Source organism: Nycticebus coucang, chromosome 4 (genome assembly GCF_027406575.1).
Source record: "Nycticebus coucang isolate mNycCou1 chromosome 4, mNycCou1.pri, whole genome shotgun sequence".
NCBI lineage: Eukaryota > Metazoa > Chordata > Mammalia > Primates > Lorisidae > Nycticebus > Nycticebus coucang.
The window spans coordinates 114,349,643-114,371,234 of NC_069783.1; the positions used below are offsets into that span (position 1 = coordinate 114,349,643).

Sequence of the window (21,592 nt, forward strand, 5' to 3'; positions counted from 1 at the left end):
CGAGCGAGGGCAAAGTTGCTGTCCAGCCGTCCGCGCCCCAGCAGGCCTTCTCCCTCCGCTGTTCGCGGCCTCCGACCCCCGCCAGGCGGGCCTCACTTCCCCTCCTTCGCGCCTTACCCCCACCTTCTCTTTCCCCTCCGCCACTACTTTCGTCTCCGCAGGCTCTCGCTCCCTCCCCTCCACTCCCGGGAGCGAGAACGAGCCAGCGGGGGCGCGCGACGGGGGCGCGCAACTCTGCGCCCGGGTTACCAGCGGCAGCGACCAATCCCAGCGCAGCCCGAGGCGGCGTCGCGGCCGAACCCGGGCCGGGCGGCTCCTCCCGCCCCCGCCCCCCGCGCGCCCGGCGGGGCCGATGAGAAGAGCGCGCGGCCGCTGTGAGCCAGCCAAGTGGAGCCGAGCCGGGGGCGCAGAGCGCGGGAGGCAGCGGCGGCGCGGAGCCCAGGTGAGCTGGCGTTAGCCCGGCCGGGGGCGGGGGACGCATCCACTTCTGGCCGGGGCGCTCTGGCCCTCTCTCTCTCTGGGCGGGGGACCACCGCCGGGATTGCACAAAGCCCCGGGGCTAGCTTGGGTTCCCTCTGCCCAGGGACCGCACGTGCACCTCCCCACGCCCCGCCACGTGGAGAGACGCGGCCCCCAGGATCCCTTCCCGGTGTCCTCGGGCCCTCAGGGCCGCGGGGTGGCCTCCTCGGCTGGGCCGCGCCCTGTCCCGGAGGCAGGGGAGGTCCTGGAGTTTGGAATCCTTGTCACCAGGGTCCTGGGCGTCAGTGATAGAGGAAGCGGCTTAGGCCCACACCCTCGCGTTTGACAGGTGGGGAAACCTGGAACGTGCAGAAGACAGGGCCAGTGGACTTTGAGCATCGCCACCCCGCAGCCCGCTTGACTTAGGGCAAATCCAGGCCCTGGTGGCTTGGACATCAAGTGGCAGAACCCTAGACCAGCAGTTGTGTGGACTTGGGGACTTCTGCCTCTCCTCAGCCTGCCATTTGACCAACCACCCCCACCGCCCCTCGCCTCTCTCCGCCAGAATCTTGCAGGCTTGGTTCTTTTGACCTAAATTTACTTGGGGCTTTAGCATGCTGTGAATGCAGAGAGTTGTCCGCCTGACTCTCCAGGTGCTGGGCCCAGCCCATGTCAAAACTCGATCTTGGTGTCGGGGGTGCCACCAGATCCAGCCCTAAGTTTTTTCTGGCTTCTCCCAGTCCTTGCACTGCCTACTTTGGAAAGTGGGGTGTTTTCACAGCTCTTCCTGCAGCTGCCCTGGCAGCTCTCACCTGGTGCTTAAGAGATTGCACCTCAGCCCGTCTGATCTCCGCAGAAGGTTGAAGTGGAGGGATGGAGCTTGGGAAGCCTCCCCAACCCCCATCTCAGTACCATCAGCAAGGGAAGGGAACTCGGGTGGGATATGCAGCTTCCATTTCCCTAGAGGCAACAGTTTTGTTGTTGTTGTTGTTGTTGTTGTTGTAGAGACAGTGTCTCACTTTATCGCCCTTGGTAGAGTGCTGTGGAGTCACACAGCTCACAGCAACCTCCAACTCCTGGGCTTAGGTGATTCTCTTCAGCGTGGAGTTTGGAGTCCACACAGTCTTAGAGATAGAAACTTCATCTACCATAGAGTCCTGCTGTCTTTTAGCTCTGTCCCCATAAACTCCTTTGTTCCTTGAAGGAAGCAGAGGCTGCAACCAGGGTAGGGCTTTGGAGAAGTTAGCCCACTTCTTCTTGAATCACCCCACAAAAACATGCAATTTCAGAATAAACAGTGTGTGTGCTATGCAAGTGCACCGGTAGGGTGAGCCCCAGACACCTCCTTCCAGATAGAAAACCTTCCTGTATAGAAAGTAGGCATTTGTGATGAGAGCATACAACATATTTTAGTATTGAAGAGTAATATCCATCATTTGATGAGCCCCTAACTTGGATAATAATAATGTTAATAACATTTATTGAGTTTGTCCTATGTGCTAGATCCTATGCTATGTGTTTCAAGCATTATCTCATTTAATGCTTACCCAAATCCTACAAGGCAAGGAATTTTTATCCCCATTGTAGAGAACAGGAGATTGAGATTTGTACCAATTCTCTTAGCAGGATTTAGCCTCATTTTATAGAGGGGGTCAGAAACTTTAGGTAACTTGCCCAGGGTCACACAGCTCATGAAGGCATATCAGGCCTAAGGGCCTTTGTGCTTTCTCACCTGTTCTAGAGCTCAGGCCCTTGCCAGGCTGCCTTCAGCTTCTTGAAGAGCTCAGATTGTTTACTAAATCAGCATTTAAAGACACAGATCTAACCAGACTCTATAGTAATGATGACTCTTAGGCTTCTCTTTGGCCTCTGGTTGTTAGTGGACTGGTAGCCAAATATTTTCACTAATAATTATGCATTAGTTCTCATCCAGGGTAGTCCCTCCCTCGTGGCAAGCCTTCTTCCTTGCTAGGAACACCTTCTGGTGGCTATGGGAAGCATATGGTTCCCATTTCCTTCCCTGATCCTGAGGATTTGGGGCAAATGCTACTTCAGATTTTCCTTTGAGTCATAGGGCCAAGTGTTGCTGTTTTTCTCAGATGTTTGGCTCCTCCCCTTCAGATGGGGTTAGAGACCCTGGATGTGGGGTTCAGGCCAGCTGGCTCCATGATATTGCAGTGGTCTCACCCTCACATCTGTGCCTCTTCCCTGGAAATTGAGGAAATTGCATCCTTACAATTCAGCAGTATTTAGTACATTCACAGTGATGGGCAACCCTTACTTCTGTCCATTTCCAGGAAGTTTTTAATCACTCCAAAAGGAAACCTTGTATCTATTAAACAATCACCCTGTCTTTCCAGTGCCCATCCCTGGCCTCTACCCATCTACTTTCTGTCTCTGGATTTTCCTATTCTGGGCTTTTCATATAAATGGAATCATATAATGTATGACTTTTGTGTCTGGCTTCTTTCATTTGGCATAATGTTGTCAAGATTTATCCGTGTTGTAGCATGTGGCAGTACTTCATTCCTTTCTATGGCCAAAGACCCTTCCATTGTTTGGAGAGATCACATTTTGTTTATCCATTCATCCGCTGATGGACATTTGGGTAGTTTCCATTGTAAGGGCTTCTTAAGGCTACTTTGTCCATTCCTGTGTCTCTGTGAGCTTTCATAGGGAAGACCCCTGGCTCATGCATTCCCTGCAAGGGATGTTAGTGATCAGAGTGGGAAAGGGATTATTTTAGCTGCTGGTGTTTCCAGTTTCAGCCCTGTTTTTAGTATTGCTGCTGAATTGGTTTTTTTCAGTTATGAAACATTTTAAACAGAGAAAAGCTAGAGTTTTGTTTTGCCTTTTTTTTTTTTTTTTTTTGACTGGGTTGTTTTTTGGGAAGCTGGAAGGAGGCCCGGGAGGTGATGGAAACAGGGCAGAGTGGGGCGCTTTGGCTTTGGAACCTCTGTCGTTCACTCAACCCACTCCTTTGGGGGGGGGGGTCCTGGTGACAAGCCCTGCCCTGGAGAACTGAGGAATCCTGGGACTTAGTCCCTGTTCCCAGAGAGCTTCCTGGTGAGTGGTCTGTGCACTATTGGGTAGCTCTTTGGAAAAGATGCACAATTCTACTATCATTTCCCTTTTGCAAAGGAGAAAAAGAAAATTAGAAGATTCTATGTTGCCCCACCCCACCCTGAAAGCTGCCGAGCAACTATTTTTATGTTGCCTCTTTTTATCCTGGTAGCTTCTGTAAATAGTTGAGAGATGGCAGTTACAGAGATAAAAATGCTAATTGCACCCTGGAAAGGAGAGATGGATGGGGTGGGAGTCATGGGGAGGCCAAGGTCTTGCCCCTCTGCTCACATGTCTTGTGCATAAGGTAGGAGGAACCCAGAGGGTCGGAAGGGGCCTTAGGTGGTGCCTGAGATAAGCTTCTGTTAGAAGTTTAAATGGGGAACCAATGGTTTGGGGGGGCAGGGTGCGGAAAGGAGAATACATTCCCTTTTTTGTTCTTTAAAGGTGCATTGGAGTATTGCCTTCAAGGCCTCTGGCAGAGGAAGATTTTATTTAGGTTCTTAGACAATTCTCCTGCCCTGTGGGACCAGAGTGAGCCCTGCAGAGTTGGCTCCCAGTGCCCTTCCTGCTGGAGGCTGGAGAGGGAAGGTACTAGATTTAGCATGACCTCCAAAAGTCAGGGAAGAGGGAGGGAGTGGGCTATGGGGGGGCCAAGGCACGGATGCCTGTGGATTCTGGACTGGCCCCCTCTAGCTTTTTTTTTTTTTTAGAATTATTATTTTATTTTTTATTTATTTATTTTTTTTTGTAGAGACAGAGTCTCACTTTATGGCCCTCGGTAGAGTGCCGTGGCCTCACACAGCTCACAGCAACCTCCAACTCCTGGGCTTAAGCGATTCTCTTGCCTCAGCCTCCCGAGTAGCTGGGACTACAGTTTATTTTTTATTTTTTATTTTTTTTTATTTTTTAGCCGGGGCTGGGTTTGAACCCACCACCTCCGGCATATGGGACCGGCGCCCTACTCCTTGAGCCACAGGCGCCGCCCCCCCTCTAGCTTTGATTCACCAAGCTGCAGAATGTGGGAATAGAAATCTTTTTCTTTTCATTATAAACTGAAATTCCGGTTTCTTTCCAGGCTTTTCCTTTAGTTCTGTGAAAGAGTAGGAGGGCTTCAGTGGGGGAATTGGAAGACTGTTTTCACTTTTTATTTCCAAATACCTCCATCCCTGAAACACACATTGTACTCATACACACATCCATACTTCCTTGCACACCTGGCTACAGATGCCTGCCTTGTGAGCGGGGTTCTCTCAGTGGTGCTTCATTACTGACCGAACAATAGCTGCCTGAGAATCTAAAAAGACAGTTGATGCTGATGGGTAGTGAGACAGGGGAACCGCTTGCTCTTGAGCATTGTGGGCTGCAGGACACCTGGATCACTTCCTGTTCTGGCCAGGAACCTGCTGGAGTGCCTTGGTGAGGTCATCTCATTTCCCTGGGTCTCAGCAACTCCATCTGCAGCTTCTATTGAGTCGATTGCAAAAGCAGTGTGAGAGCATGTGCAAACTCCTATGACATACGTAAGCAAGGCCAGGAAATTGTGTGCAAACTCTATTTTTAATTTGGTAAAAAGTAATGCATATGGACAAGGGCTGGGGGATGAAAGAGATGAAAAAGAGTAAAGTTAGCATGGTGGGAGTAGAGATTTGAAAAGTTTTGTTTCATTATGTTAAAGCTATTTGAGGGGCTTAAATTTGTTAACTGCTTGAATCCTTTTTTGCCAATGACTTCCATTTAGTGAACTTCCACGCCTGTGCCCTCCCAAAGCACTCATTGACTGGATGGTCCTGGGGCGGTTGCTTAGACTTTCTGGGCCTTAATTTCCTCTCTGGTGAAAGGGGAAAATAGCTGTACTTACAGGGTAGTTGGACAATGAAATGCGATGATACAGGCTTAGAATGCTGCCAAGCACTAAAGAAGGCTGGCAGTTTGTATTACTTAGGTCTACAACAAGGTGATTCAAGTGTTGAAAGTGCTAGTCAGTTTCTTCTCCTCTTCCCATTCATTAGCCCTTTCCTTTTCTGTCCTTGATTTTTTTTTAAGATTAAAAAACGAAAGGCTGTGGAAGTGCTGGTTTCTGCCTGTCAAAGTGAAGGCTGTCTGGGTTGCCAGAAGCCTTGCAACAGCTTGGTGCTTTGGCTTGGATGAGAGCCTAAACGTGTAGGGAACTGACATCTGTAGGGTGCTTAGTGGGGAAACTTTTCTGTCAGTAAGCTCTGTCATTCATAAGTCATGTATTGGCTCATCTAGTTAAAAACTACTGAAGTACATGAGCTTCAGGCATAGCTGGATCCAGGTGCCCAAACAATGTCTCCAACCTCAGTTCTTCCCTATCTGTTTCCTCTCCTCACTCAGTAGACTTCATTCTGAGGGTTCTCCTTAGCCCATGATAGCCCATGGTAGCTCCAGAAGTATACCTTCAGAGCTCTTAAGTTCAACTAAAAAAGAAGAATATTCTTTCTTCTCAACATTTCCATAAAATGCCAGAATAAGACTAAGAAGACTGACGGGGGCCACACATCTACTCTTGAATCAATCACTTGACCAGGTCAATTGATGGCCAGTTGGCCTGGCTTAAGTCATGTGCAAATCCCTGAAGCTGATGGTAGGGTCAACTCCATGAGCCACCTCTTATGTGGAGGGATGGATTCCCAAACATTAGGCTGCTACTATCAGACTAAAGGAATGTAGATTCTAGCCAGCTAAAGAAAGCTTTTGACCTCTTGAGCAGCCTTGGGATGGGTGAAATAAACAATGACTTCTAGCCAATATTTATTGAGTACTGACGTTGTTCTAGAAAGTTCTAGGTCCTGGAGTTCAGCAGTAAAGCAGATAGGCAAAGCCATGGCTGTTATGAGCTTGTCAAATTGCTCTTTGCCTGAATCCTGTGTATTTCTTTTCTGAGCACTTCGAGATTCTGTGCCTTCACTCTCTCTCCTCTTAAATACAGATTAAGGTCCTAGGAAGGCAGAGAAATGGGTTATGGTGATCCCGTTTGTAATTTTGGCCCACCCTGGACTTTATGCAGGATGCCATCTGTGGACATTGCAGGGCTTTGCCTGTAATGTTTGGCCCCTTCCTGAAAATTTTATACCATTTGTAGCTCTGCCTGGAACCACTGCATGACTTTGGGTAGATCTTTCTGAGCCTACATTTTTCTCATTGGTGAAATGAAATGGTTGGAGTAGTGACTGCTGATGTGTGTCCCTTTCAGCACTAGTGTCAGTGACGCAGATACCTGTAATAGGGAGGTAGGGTACAGTTGTAGGCAGCCTGTACTCAGTGCAGGGGAGGCAATGGGAAGTGAGTGGCGAGGACTGGGGTGTGCTGGGGAATCAGTCCCCTGCCCAAAGATGCAGCGCGTTGTCAGCAGGACAGAACTCAGGCCCAGTGCTAACAGAGTCCAGTGTCCAATTCTTCAAGAGAATCTGGGAATTGTGAGTTTTATTTGAAATCTCTTAGCTTCAAACTATTGGCATCTTATTCAAATAGTTATAAATGTGGTGCAGGCCAAGCAAAACATGTTGGTGGCCAGATGTCACCTGAGAGTCACCATTTGCCATCTTTTTGTTCTGAGGACTGTGATGGGGATGGGGTCTATGGCCTCTAAATCCGGAGAGATCTCTACTGCTATCTGACAAGTGAGGGCCTTTGTATTTGGAGACTTAATAGTTTTAGTGTCCCCCACCAACTAAAGGGTGTTTAAAGAGAGATAGTCCTAAGAGTTGATGTTGGTGGATCTGATCAGACCGTTTAGTTGGGTGAAGGCCCCAAATCTGGAATATTCCAGCACTGCCTCATCTGTTGCAGCTGAGCCTCTCAGGCTTCTCCAACCATTAAGCTTTGGGAAACAGCTGTGAGGCTGTGGCCTCCCAGGCATCCAGCTTCCCTGCGTCTCACTGGCTGGGTGAGATGCTGTGTGGTTTTCCTTGGGCTGCTGTCACAAAGTACCACAAACTGGGTGGCTTGAATAACAGAGATAGAAATATGTCTTGAAGTTCTGGAGGCCAGAAGTCTGAAATCAAAGTGTTGGCAGGGTTGTTGGCTCCTTCTGCTCCAGACCTCACTCTGGTGGTGTACTGGCCCCTTGGCTTATAGAAGCATCACCCCACCTGTGCCTCCATCTTCTCATGGCCTTCTGCATGTGTGCCGTCTGCCTCTGGTTCTGTGTTTCCCCTTTATAGAAGGACACCAGCCTTATTGGATGACGCTTACCCTAATGACCTCGTTTCAACTTAAGCACCTCTGTAAAGACCTGTCTCTAAATAGGGTCGCATTCTGAGGTACTGAAGGTTGGGATTCTCACTGGTCATTTTGAGGGGACACAGTTCAACCCATAACAAGACCCACACTTGATCCTAGCGCAGTCTAAGTGGAGTCCGTGTAGTCTTGGGCCACCACCCTGCTCTCCTCCTGTGCTTCCCACAAAGCTCTGACCCCTCCTCCCTTTATCCACCTCACTCCTGCTCACAGGCTTTAGCCCTGGGACCTTCCTTCTGTTCCCTCTACTCTCCTACCTCCTTAAAAGCTCTTTCCTCTGCTGGGAACAAGATCCTGCTCCCTCAGTGCCTGCTTACCCTAAATATGATTTCGTTGACCTACTGCCTGCCTTTCAGATCTAAGGGAGGCCCTCTTATTCTCTTTCATCACATCCTGATTTTCTCCCCCATCCGTGCTCATGGATTCACATGTGTACCTACTTTTATTTATTTATTTATTTATTTATTTTGAGACAGAGTCTTACTATGTTGCCCTCGGTCAAGTGCTGTGGCATCACAGCTCACAGCAACCTCAAACTCTTGGGTTTAAATGATTCTTTTGCCTCAACCTCGCAAGTAGCTGGGACTATAGGTACCCACCACAATGCCCGGCTATTTTTTTTTGTTGCATTGTCATCGTTGTTTAGCTGTTTAGCCCAGACCTGGTTGGAACGTACCAGCCTTGGTGCATGTGGCTAGTGCCGTAACCTGTAGCACCTGTGCTACAGGTGCCAAGCCTGTACCTACTTTTAAATGTTTGTCTCCCTCACTAGATTATTGGGCCTTCGAGGGCACAAACCATGTCTGTTTATTTATCCAGAACAGGGCAAGGTCCATAATTGTTGAACACACAAATGAGTGAATTACAGGTAGGACCTACCTGTGCCTCAGTTTCCCCACCTGAGAGCAGGTATGACTGGGTGACTCCTTTATCCCAGGGAGAACATCAGTGTTTCAGAGAGGACATTGTCCCTGGCCTTGGTAGGATCCTTGGAGATGCTTTGGGCCCCTTTTCTGCCAGGTCTACCTTTCTTTTTAGGAATCTTCACAGTCCTGTAAGAGGTAGCTTTGCGAAGGAGGACAGGCCACTTGCCCTAGAGAAGGCAGGGCACATGGCAGGTGGCTCACTTGGATATGGTGTCTGGGCGAGGGGCCCATGCTGGATCCGGCACAGGGTGTGTTTTGGGTTTGGGAGCACCTCCTTGGCACACCTGCTGGCTTCTTGCTGTGCCAGAAGTAGCAGTCAGCAGCAGGCACAGGTTGGAAAAAGCCCCCAGGAAATGAAAAAGTGTTTCCTGGAGGCCTGTGCCACTTGGCTGGCTTCCTGCAGGGGAAGGAGTGTTTCTCTCCTCCTGGCCCAGGTCCTGGTCTATCTGCACCAGGAAGGGGCTGGGCTCACGCAAAGCTGCCCTGTGAGTGGAGATGGCCAGGGAGGGGAAGGCCCTCACTGGGCAGGAAGTGCAGCGGTGAGGACCCTTGGTGTTCTGTCTGACCCAGGCAGCTTTGCAGAGAGGTCCTTTTACTCTGAGGCCCCTGGAATCAAAAGCTTTTCTGTCTATCCCTCCCAGAGGGCCTGGCCTGTGGAGATTAAATGACTGGGCAAAGCGGTGAGCTCTATGCTTGCTGCCTGACAAGTGCTCAGTTGAATGTTAGCTGTTGCTGCTTCTATGCTATATCTTGTCTTCTTTGTATGATTTTTTTTCTCCTTGGGAGTGTTTTGGTAGCTTTCGTCAGATCCTTAGAGAGTCTATGACACCCAAACCATTCAGAACACTGGCCTGGACTCTGTCGGGGTCAGCAAGGGCAGAAGGCCTCTCATTTGGACACATCTTCTGCCTGCACCCAAGGCACTTGAGGGTTCCTTGCTCCTGGGCCCCTGCGCTGTAGCCCTTTGCTTGAGCCTGACCTCTCTCTTCTCTCCTCCAGACCTCAGAGGCTGAGTGGGAGGCCCGGGCCAGATGCCAGCTTGCCAAGGAGACTTGCTTTGCTGGGGATGGGATGGCTTGGTGTCCTTGGCCTCGTGTGCAGATCAATAAGCAATTGTTTTTTCTGTTGGCAAGAAAGAAAATTCTCCACCAAATTTCCCGGGTGCTGCCAGTCCTAGCTTTCTTTTCAGGAATCCTCACAGCTCTGTAAGAGGTAGCTTTGGGAGGGATGACAGGCCACCTGGCCTAGGGGAGGCACAGCACCTGGCAGGCTGGCTCACTTGGACATTAGTTCCCACAGGAACATTCTGAAACACAGGTGACCTGCCGTAGCACATAGTAGGCATTCAACAAGTTTTTTTTCTGAGACAGAGCCTCAAGCTGTCACCCTGGGTAGAGTGCGGTGGCATCACAGCTCACAGCAACCTCCAACTCCTGGGCTTCAGCGATTCTCTTGCCTTAGCCTCCCAAGCAGCTGGGACTACAGGCGCCTGCCACAATGCCCCTGGGCGTTTTTTTGATTATAGTTGTCATTGTTGTTTGTCAGGTCTGGGTTGGATTCAAACCTGCCACCTCTGGTGTATGTGGCTGGCGCCTTAGCTGCTTGAGCTATAGGTTTTGTTGAAATAATATCTTTGAGTATTTAACTGTGTTGGACGTGATTCTGAGTGGTTGGCTGATTTAATCCTCATGACTGTTGGGTGGGCACCCATTGTATAGATGAGAAAATAGAGGCTGAAAGAAGCTAAGTGTCTCGTTTGTGGTGGGCCAGGATAAGATGAGTCCAACTTCAGAGGCCCTGTTTTTCCTCTTCCAGGAGATAAGGATCATAAAAAAGATTTGTAAAGCAATGGCAGGTCAGGCCACAAAGAATATTGAACTTGGGTTGTGTTCTTTAATTAAGCCAAGACAGGAACACAGTTAATTTCTTTCTCAGATCCAGTAAGGGGCAGGATAGAGGAATGGGAGACACACCCACGGCTCCCTTCCCTGGCTTCTTGCCCCACTGTCTCATGTAGCCTTATCATCTTAACCCCAATCGTGGTTATAATTCTTTCCTTTCCTTAAAAAATTCATTTTTGAATAGTTACTGTATGCACATGGGACAGAAGTAAAAGTGAATATAATGAAAAGTCTCTTGCAACCTCGCCCCCACCTTTGCAAACCAGTTCTTGTCCCTTGAGACCACTGTTACCATTTTCTTGTGTATCTTCCCAGAAATAGGCAGCGTACATGCAGTCATGTATGCATGTATGGCCTTTGGTCCCTGTGCCAACAGCAGCGAACCGATGCCCTGTTTTTTTTCCATGTAACAGTGTGTCTTGGAGGTATAGAACCGTATCTTTTATTTATTTATTTATTTAATTTTTAGAACCATGTCGTTTAAAGTAAACCCATAGTTTTCTCCTCGGATAGATTTACCTTTTTTTATTTACTTGTTCCCCTGTGGAAGGTCATTTCAAACCATACTGCCAAAATAATTTTTTTTTTTTTTTTGGAGACAGAGTCTCACTATGTTGCCCTGGGTAGAGTGCAGTGGTGTCACAGCTCACAGCAACCTCAAACTCTTGGGGCTTAAGCGATTCTGTTGCTTAGCCTCCTTAGTAGCTAGGACTACAGGCGCCTACCATAGTGCCTGGCTATTTTTTTATGGCAGTTGTCATTGTTGTTTAGCTGGCCTGGGCAGGGTTCAAACCCACCAGCTTGGGTGTATGTGGTTGGTGTCCTACCCACTGAGCTACGATCGCTGCCCCAAATAATCTTATATGTACATAATTTTCTATATGTGTGAGGTTGTCCAGAGGATAAATACTCTGGTATGGAATCACTAATTCAAAGGTATGTGCATGGGATTTTTTCAAATATTGGTGAATTTCCCTCCATAAGGATGGTACTATTTCATAATTCCCATTCCCCAGAACCTCACCTGAAGATGCTATTATTAAATTTTTGTCTTTGCCAATATGATAGATGAAAAAATAGTATTTCATTGTAGTTTTATTAATAGTAATTTCTCAATATAAGAATATTCCACTTAATATTCCATGTAATCAATAAAATATACATGAAATTTACCATTTCAACCATTTTTAGCTGCATAATTCAGTGGCATTAGGTACATTCACAGTGTTGTGCGTTTCTACCTAGTTCTAACACATTTTCATCACCCCAAGGGGAAACTCTGTACTCCTTAAACAATAAATTCCCTGTTCCTCTCCTCTGTACCTGGTAACCTTATTCTACTTTTTTTACTCTCTGGCTGTTCTAGGTACGTCATATTGGAGGAATCAGACATTTGTCTTTTAGTATCTGGCTTGTTTCGTCATAATGTCTTTAAGGTTTGTCCATGTTGTAGCATGAGTCAGAATTTCCTTCCTTTTAATGACTACACAGTATCCTATTGTCTGGGTCTACACCATTTTGCTTATCTGTTCATCTGTTGATGAACACTTGGGTTGTTTCCACCTTTTGGCTATTGTAAATAATATTGCCGTGAACATAGGTGTACAAGTATCTGTATGAATCCTTGCTTTCAATTCCTCTGGGCATACCTAGAACAGGAATTGCTGATTATATGGTAATTCTATGTTTAACTTTTTGAAGGACTAAACTGTTTCATTGTAGTTTGGATTTGCACCTCGCTTCCTACAAGTGACACTGAGCATCTTTTCACATGATTGGATTCTTTGTTTTTCTTTTACTGTAAACTCTGTTCATAAATCAGGCCCATGTGAGGGCTGGGATGTTGTGGATGTTTCTGTAACATGTTTTCCATTGGACTTTATCTTCCATGTTGACTGACATAGTAGATATTCTGTCAATACTTCTGGAAGGACTGTTGCAAGAAGGCCGAGTAGCTTTTGTCTGTTTCTCAACCAGGTCCTCCAGGGAGCTCTGGCTTTCTGCTACTATCTGTGCTTTCCTCTATATCACCCCCTACTACCCAGTGTCATTAAGAAATATCATTTTATTCATTTATAAAATCTCTGCTGAGTACCTGTTGTTTTTCTGGATCCGTAGAGGCCTTTCATGATGTGGTTGGTTGACATGGCGTGCCCACCATCCACAGATGGATGTCTATGGGTGTACTCACTCAATTCCAGCAGCACCTGTGACTTTTGTCCAATGGAATTTGTCAAACGTGAACCAAAGGTTAATATTCTATGCCAGAGATGGAGGAATTGACAGCCTAAGGAATGTGTCAGTCTTTTTATTTATTTATTTCATTTTTTTTGAGACAAAATCTCACTTTGTTGCCCTATGTAGACTGCCATGGTGTCATAGCTCACAGCAACCTCAAAATCTTGGGTTCAAGTGATTCTCTTGCTTTAGCCTCTGGAGTAGGTGGGACTATAGGCCATGACACCCACCTAGTTTTTCTGTTTTTAGTAGAGACAGAGTCTTGCTCTGGCTCAGGCTGGTCTCGAACTCCTGAGCTCAAGTAATCTGTCTCCCAGAGTGCTAGGATTACAGGCGTTAGCCACCACACCCAGGCTTCAATGTTTTTATTAAAAAATTGAGATAAGGCCTGATGTTGTGGCTCACAGCTGTCATCCCAGCTGGGAGGCTAAGGTGGAAGGATTGCTTGAAGCCAGGAGTTCAAGGGAAGCCTGAGCAACATAATGAGACTCAGTCTCTACAAATGAGAATATTTTTAAAAATTTGATGCAAAAGTTTAATAACAAAATTGACCATTTCAAAGTATAAGTTCAGTGGCATTTAATACACTCACAGTGTTGTGCATTCCCTACCTCTGTCTAGTTTCAAAATATTTTCATCACCCCAGAAAGAGACCCCATACCCATTAGGCAGTCCTTCCCCCAACCCTGTGTCCTATCAGTCCTAGGCAACCACTAATTTCCCTATTGTGAAATTGCCTATTTTAGAAATTTCATGTATATAACCATACATATGTGACCTTTTGCGACTTCCTTTACTTAGCATATTTCAAGGTTCATCCATATTATAGCATGTGTCAGCCTTCATTTTTATGGCTGAATAATTTTCCATTGTATGAACAGACCATGTTTTGTTTATTCATTCATCTGTTTGGTGGACACATAGGTTCTTTCATCCTTTTAGCTATCATGAATAGTGCTGTCTGGGTTTACACCTTGTGATGGAATTACTGGTCATGTGGTTGGTCATTCTTTAGCTTTTTAAGGAACCCGAAGTTATTTGAAGTTGACTTAAATTTATTTTTAGGGCGGCGCCTGTGGCTCAGTGAGTAGGGCACTGGCCCCATATACCGAGGGTGGCGGGTTCAAACCTGCCCCCGGCCAAACTGCAACAAAAAATAGCTGGGCGTTGTGGCGGACACCTGTAGTCCCAGCTACTTGGGAGGCTGAAGGAAGAGAATCACCTAAGCCCAGGAGTTGGAAGTTGCTGTGAGCTGTGTGACGCCACGGCACTCCACCAAGGGTGATAAAATGAGACTCTGTCTCTAAAAAAAAAAAAAAAAAAATTATTTTTATTTTTTGAGATGAGTCTCACACGGTCACCCTGGGTAGAGTGCCATGGTGTCATAGCTCACAGCAACCTCAAACTCTTGGGCTCAAACAATCCTCTTGCCTCAGTTTTTGTATTTTTAGTAGAGATGGGGAAGTCCCACTTTTTGCTCAGGCTGGTCTCGAACTTGTGAGCTCAAGCAATCCACCTGCCTTGGCCTCCCAGAATGCTAGGATTATAGGCATGAGCCACTGAGCCTGGCCTGAAGTAGCCGGGCGTTGTGGCGGGCGCCTGTAGTCCCAGCTACTTGGGAGGCTGAGGCAAGAGAATTGCTTAAAAACCCAGGAGTTGGAGGTTGCTGTGAGCTGTGTGAGGCCACGGCACTCTACTGAGGGCCATAGAGTGAGACTCTGTCTCTACAAAAAAAAAAAAAAAAAAAAAACCTTTTGAAATTCATGTTTTGCTTGCTGTCTGGCAGGTGCCAGCTGGGCAGATGAAGCTAGGGGCTGCACTGGGGAAACGTTAGATCATAGCTCTGTGGAGCCTGGCTCTTCAGACAGCACTAACTGTCTGGCTCTAAGTAAGCTCTGATAAGACCCCAGTCCTCCTCTTCACTTGAGAATGATGACTGCTGTGTGTGTGGGCTTTGCACTGGGAGACCTTGTACACATTCCTTTCCCTCTAAATGAGGGTTTTAATAGGAAACAAACAGCCTGTGGTACTTCTGAGAATGTGCCGGTATATAGAAGATGTTCTGAAAACTAGAAAATGCTGAGTTATTGCCCTTGTGAGGAGATACAGCCCAGAGGTTGCCAGGTAGAAGTGTTACCTTTTGCCTGCCCAGCATTTTAAACTATTTGAAATAATTGCTAATTAAAAAAAGAAAATCAAGGCTGAGCACAGTGGCTCATGCCTATAATCCTAGTACTCTGGAAGGCTGACTGGGCGAATTGTTTAAGCTCAGGAGTTTGAGACCAGCCTGAGCAAGAGTGAGACCCCATCTCTACTTAAAATAGAAAAACTATTCAGGCTTGGTGGCATGCCTGTAGTCCCAGCTACTCAAGAGGCTGAGGTAGGAGGATCGCTTGAACCCAGGAGTTTGAGGTTGCTGTGAGCTAAGCTGGTGCCACAATATTCTACCCACGGTGACACAGTGAGACATCCAAAAAAAAAGGAAATCAAATGACCTCATCTGACAACCTTAGGGCTTCTCTTGGGTGGGGGAAGGACCAAGCAATGGAAGGCCCAAATTCTTGCTGGATAATTGGCTTGAGCCAGAAGTAGCTTCTGGGTTTACAGGGGATATCCATGCTCTGATTGGGGGTTTTCTTATATTCGGTTCCTATAGGAATTGAGTTTGGAGTCCTTGTCAATGTGTGTGAGAAAGGACTTTCAAAATAAGGACATAACAGGCCAGGTGCAGTGGCTCGCGCCTGTAGTTCCAGGTGCTCTGCCAGGAGTTGGAGACAGTGGCAAGCTGTGAAGAAAACAAACAAATATAAAAAGATACAGACTGTGCTTTGCTATATAGACTCAGACATCAGGTCACATCATGTTTTGCAATTTTTTAGAGTGTCAGCCTGAAGCAGGAAGTAGATGCCTGCCTGGGCCAGGAGAAGAGGGGCTCTATCCCTGTCCTTGTCCATAGGGGTGTGGACCAGCTGACCCTTCCTTTCTCTGCAGGTGGCTCTGCTGCCAGATGGGAGCACACAAGCGTGTTGGATGAAGTCGGCGCATGCACCATGTCATCATGTGTCTCTAGCCAGCCCAGCAACGATCGGGCCGCCCCCCAGGATGAGCTGGGGGGCAGGGGCAGCAGCAGCGAAAGCCAGAAGCCCTGTGAGGCCCTCCAGGGCCTTTCATCCCTGAGCATCCACTTGGGCATGGAGTCCTTCATCGTGGTCACCGAATGTGAACCAGGCTGTGCTGTGGACCTTGGCCTGGTCCAGGACCAGCCCCTGGAGGCCGATGGCCCACAGGTCCCCCTCGAAACCCCCGGGTCCCAGGCCCGGCCCCACCTCTGCAGTCGCAAGCTCTCCCTGCAGGAACGTTCCCAGGGTGGGCTGGCAGCCGGCAGCAGCATGGACACAAATGGACGCTACATTTACCCGTCCCTGCCCTATTCGCCTGTGTGCTCCCCACAGTCCTCGCCGCGGCTGCCTCGGCGGCCCACAGTGGAGTCTCATCACGTCTCTATCACGGGTATGCAGGTGCGTGAGCTGGATCCCAGGAGTCTCTGGTGACCTTTCCTGTCCTCAGAAGTGTCTCCGTGGCAGATTGGGCTCCCCAGGAGGATTTGAATTGACCTGGGAGGTGACCCCAGGGAACTCTGGTTTGGGGGATTGTGGAAAGTGAATCAGCACAGGGAGAAGGGGGTCAGCAAAGGGCAGGTGGTGAAGCTGGGTACCAATGTGGACACCTGGGGCTCTGTCATCCTGGGGGTTCCCAGGGGCCAGGGAACTGGATGTCTATACCTGTGCTGCCATCAGCCGTTGGTGAAGTGACCTACCATGAATGTGGTCAGACTGGTTCCAGAGCCAGAGAACCTCTCACAAAGAGATTCAGATGCTGGCGGTTGGCAGCTGTGCTAGGATGTGGCAGGTCACTGAGATCCTCTTGCCTCAGCCTCCCAAGTAGCTAGGACTATAGGAACCCACCACAATCCCTGGCTAGTTTTTCTATTTTAAGTAGAGATGGGGTCTCACTCTTGCTCAAGCTAGTCTCGAACTCCTAAGTTCAAGTGATCCACCTGCCTTGGCCTCCCAGAGTGCTATTGTAGGCATGAGCTACCATGCCCAGCCTAAAATTTGCTTTTTAAAAATGGAAATGTTTTAAAAATGGGTATTACCAGAGTATGGTTGTATAATTATGTTCTGACAAAGTACAACAACAGGCAAAGTCTATGCTGCTAGAAGTCAGAATAGAGTTGGACTTGTTGGCATGCACCTGTAGTCCCAGGTACTCTGGAGGCCGAGACTGAAGGATTGCTTGAGGCCAGGAATTTAAGATGATAAACCTGGGCAACATAGTAAAACCCCATCTCCTAAAAACAACAAATAAAAGCAATCAGAATAGAGATCAACCTGGAAAGGAAGCAGCGGCCAGGAGGTGTTTCTGGGGAGCTGGGAATGTTCTCTTTCTTGGGTCCTGGTTACATGTGTGTGTTTAATTTATGAGAAATTTATCAGCATTTTCCATGTGTCTCTACTTACTTTCTAGGATTGCGTGCAGCTAAATCAGTACACACTAAAGGATGAAATTGGAAAGGTAAATATCATAGGAGCCAGGCTGGTTTCCACACCCACCAGAGATGTTTCAGATGCCATGGAGGGAACCTGCTATTGTGGGGAATAGGAGAGGAGTCTTTAGAGGTGATACTGGTAGGGAGGGTTTTGTCATTAATGAGCTGGGTTTTTTTGTTTTTTTGTATCTTAAAATTAAATGTATTTCTCAGAGAGTTTCCAGAGAAATTCCATATTACCATGGTGGTAGTTACATCCCCACTATATTAGTGGAGATGCCCCCAACTCCTCCGCCCACCCATGTGCTCTCACATCTATTTTTGCTTTTATTTTAGCCAATGGGTGATGTCATTACAATGGTCAAAACCACAAATGCCAAAAGAAAACAAGTGAGTGATATAAATGAATGAGCCAGGCCAGGTGTAAGGTAATAGGGAATGGTGAGGACTGTGGCAAACTGTTAATTTAAGGAAACAAGGGCTCCTTGAGGGAAGTAGGCTCTAGATCTAAGAGTAGAGAGTGGTGAAATCTGTGGCAAACTGTTGATATGTGGGAAATGAGAGCTACATATAGCTAGATATTTTAATTGTTTCAAAAGTTTTGGGAATCTGGATTTCTATATCAGCTCTTTCTGTTTTTAAATGTTGGCAACTAATCCAAACTTTGTAAAAACTGCAGGTCCAACAAATACAGTTGCAAGGCAGATTTGACCAAAGAGCTTCCAGTTTACAACTTCTGTATTAGGGTCCTCGTTTTGTAGATTGTAATTTATGTGTAGTATTTCATAAGCATCTTCCTTTATTCAGGGCTCTTATGGTGTGGTCAAGTTGGCCTACAATGAAAATGACAACACCTACTATGTGAGTATTCACATTCTCCTCCCCGCCTCCTGTCCTTATGTAAAGAAAAGTTTCTTTTCCAGCATTTAGCTTTCTGGAAGGTTTTCATAGCTGTTTTCCCATTTTTTCCCCCTTAGATCATGTTCATTTTGGGAATTACAAAGGATATGGTGTACCCATTTTACAGATAGGGAAGAGGGGAGGTAAAGTTATTGGCCCAGGGAGAGTTATTCATATGTTTCTTAGGCCCTTTCTCCAAGTTGAGCACAAGGCAGCAGCTAGACAAATTGTAGCTGAGGCTTTGGAATCAGTCCAATGTAGCTTCAAATCCTGGCTGTACCATGCGCAAACTGTGAACTTAACAAGTGGTATTTCTCCAGGAGTAAAACGGCGCTGAGCCTCAGTTTCTGCATGTATAAATAGCCAGTCATACCCTTCCTTCACCTGTCACTCCAGCTCACCTGTGTTTAAGTCTCAAGGCTCGTGGTTTCTCAGTTGGGAAAGCTGACCAAGAACCTCAGAAGCACCCTCAGAGCTGGAGGGACTCGGAAAGTCCAGCTTATTCGATGCAGTAGCTGCTTGAGCCCCTTTAGGAATGAGGGGCTTGCTACATTTTCCCAAGGCTGCCAGGAGGCCAGGAGCTTGGGCAGGCCTTGGTGTGGAGGGAACCCACCCTTTGCCATCCTTCCTTCTTCCTCCTCCCTGCTTTAACCAGGACGTATGGGGTCTTTTCTCTTATAGGCAATGAAGGTGCTGTCCAAAAAGAAGCTGATCCGACAGGCTGGTTTTCCACGTGAGTTTGGTGGGTCTTTGTTCTTAGGTGCAGGGGCCTGGCAAGACAGGGCAAAGGCCACCTAGTGGTTTCCCCAAACAGTGCTATGGGTGGATACCCCATCCTACTCAGGGCCTCCCTCAAAGACAGAAACCAGCCTCCTGGTAAAGCTTTTTATTCACTTTCATTTCAAAAATATTATTAAAGTAATATAGGTATCAAGTCAAAAAATCCAACAGAGGAACACAGCCTGGCATTTCCTCAAAAAATTAAACATGGAGTTCCCATATGACTCAGCAATTTCCCTCCTAGGTATATACCCAAGAGAACTGAAAATCTGTGTTCACACGAAAGCTTGCGCATGAATGTTAACAGTACTATTTATGATAACCACAACCCAAATATCCATCAACAGATGAATGAATAAGCAAAATGTATGTGTATCTAACAGAATATTTTTCGGCCATAAAAAGAAATGAAATACTGGGTGGCATCTGTGGCTCAAGGAGTAGGGCGCCGGCCCCATAAACAAGAGGTGGCAGGTTCAAATCCGGCCCCAGCCAAAAAAAAAAAAAAAAAAAACTGCAAAAGAAATGAAATACTGATTTATGCTCCAACACAGATGAATCTCGAAAACATTGTGCTAAGTGAAAGAAGCCAGACACAGAACATCATAGGTTACATGATTCCATTTATATGAAATATCCAGAGTAGGCCAATCCATGAAGACAGAAAGTAGATTAGTGGTTGGCAGGGGCTGGGGAGAGGGTATGAGGGGCGACTACTGACAGGTACGGGGTTTTTTGGGGGAAGGGGCAATGAAGATATTCTAGAATTAGATACTGGTGGTGGCTATACAATCTTGAAATATATCACTGAAGCTGCTGAAATATACGTTTTAAAATGGTGAATTTAACAAATTTAAATACCACGAGGTATTTGAATTATATTTTATATATAAAAAAAAAAAGTCAAAGAACTGGAAGGCATGTAATGGAGACCAGCAGTTTCTGTCTAGTCGTCTCTTTTCCCTATAGGCAGTTCTCACTTTTAGCTTTTTTGGTGCTGGTAATTACTGTGTGTGGTCAGAAGATAGACCTGAAGGTGCATGTCAGAGGCTGTTCCAACGTAAGCTCTCTACAGGCAGTGCTGGGCAAAGTATCAACTTGAGCCAAAAAGAGAAATTAGATAAGAAAAAACACCCCCCCATCCTAAAATAGGACCTGTTTTTTCCTGCTTATCTGAACTCTGAGCCAGATAATGTCATTGTGCCTTGTGTCACTATTTATTGATTTAATCAAGTTTTTTTTTTTTTTTTTTTAACTTTCTGAGCAGTGTCTTACTCTGTCACTCAGGCTGGAGTGCAATGACCTGATTATAGCTCCTCGCAACCTTGAACTCCTGGGGTCAAGTGATCCTCAATCCTCAGCCTCCCTAATAGCTGAGACTATAGGCTCAAGCCACCACTCCTGTAGTGATGGTTACCCACTAAGTTGCTTAAGCTTGTCTCAAACTCCTTTCCTCAAACTCTCTTCCTGTTTCATCCTCCAAAAGTGCTGGGATTATTAGGCATAAGCCTAATTTATCAATTTTCATTATCTGCTCCTGACTGCATCCAGTAACAGATGAGAATTTTGCTCACTTAATCTACTCCTTACCTCCTATCTGAACAAAATAACAAACACTATGTTTTAACAAAACAGCCATAGACCAAGCAGCTTAACCAACAGACATTATTTCTCATAGTTCTGGAGGCTGGGTTATAGCATTTCACAGCCTCCTCACATGGCAGAGAGGCTAGGCGACTCTCTGGGGTCTCTTATAATAACACTAATCCCATTTATGAGGGGTCTCCCCTCATGACCTAGTCATCTTCCAAAGGTTCCACTGCCTCATATCATCACATTGGAGATTAAGTTTTCACATAAGAATTTTGAGGAGGTGCAGATATTCAAACCATAGCACCTTCTTTTTCCAGCTGGTAGAGCGAGCGCCTCCCACCTCCTTACTTCATTAGATGATACCATTAGCACCCTCTCCTTTCCTTTGAAAGGAGCTTCCCTCCTGTCACATCCCACTTTGTCTTTCCTTTTCCAAGGGGGATCTATATTCCATTCTGTTAATCACACTTAGAACCCTACTTACATAGAATATGTGACATCTGTTCTGGCACGGTGGCTCACACCTGTAACCCTAGCACTCTGAGAGGCTGAGGAAGATAGATTGCTTCAGCTCAGTTCAAGACCAGCCTGAGCAAGAGCAAGATCCCATCTCTACTAAAAATAGGAAAAACTAGCCAGGTGTTGTGGTGCACACCTATAGACCCAGCCACTCAGGAGGCTGAGGCAAGAGGATTGCTTGAGCCCAGGAGTTTGAGGTTGCTGTGAGCTATGCTGCTACGGCAACTCTACCAAGGGTGACAGAGTGAGACTCTGTCTCAAAAAAAAAAAGAAAGAAAGAAAAAAAAGAATAAATGACATCTTCTGTGGCTTTTCTTTCTTTCTTTCTTTTTTTTTTTTTGAGACAGTCTGACCGTACTTTGTTGCCCTTGGTAGAGTGCTGGGGCATCGTAGCTCATAGC

General features: G+C 46.8%; 1 protein-coding gene across 4 annotated transcripts in view; it reads left to right on the forward strand.

Annotated features, from left to right (window-relative positions):
* Positions 1–330: 330 nt before the first annotated feature.
* CAMKK2 (calcium/calmodulin dependent protein kinase kinase 2) overlaps positions 331–21,592 on the forward strand; it is a 57,248-nt gene continuing 35,986 nt past the window's right edge. For all 4 annotated transcript variants that reach the window (XM_053589635.1, XM_053589638.1, XM_053589636.1 and 1 more), the window contains exons 1-5: positions 331–442; positions 15,842–16,368; positions 17,378–17,425; positions 18,207–18,260; positions 18,981–19,032. In XM_053589635.1, coding sequence (XP_053445610.1) covers positions 15,901–16,368; positions 17,378–17,425; positions 18,207–18,260; positions 18,981–19,032 — 622 coding nt within the window. In that variant the 5' untranslated portion in view covers positions 331–442; positions 15,842–15,900. The remainder of the gene's footprint in view (positions 443–15,841; positions 16,369–17,377; positions 17,426–18,206; positions 18,261–18,980; positions 19,033–21,592) is intronic.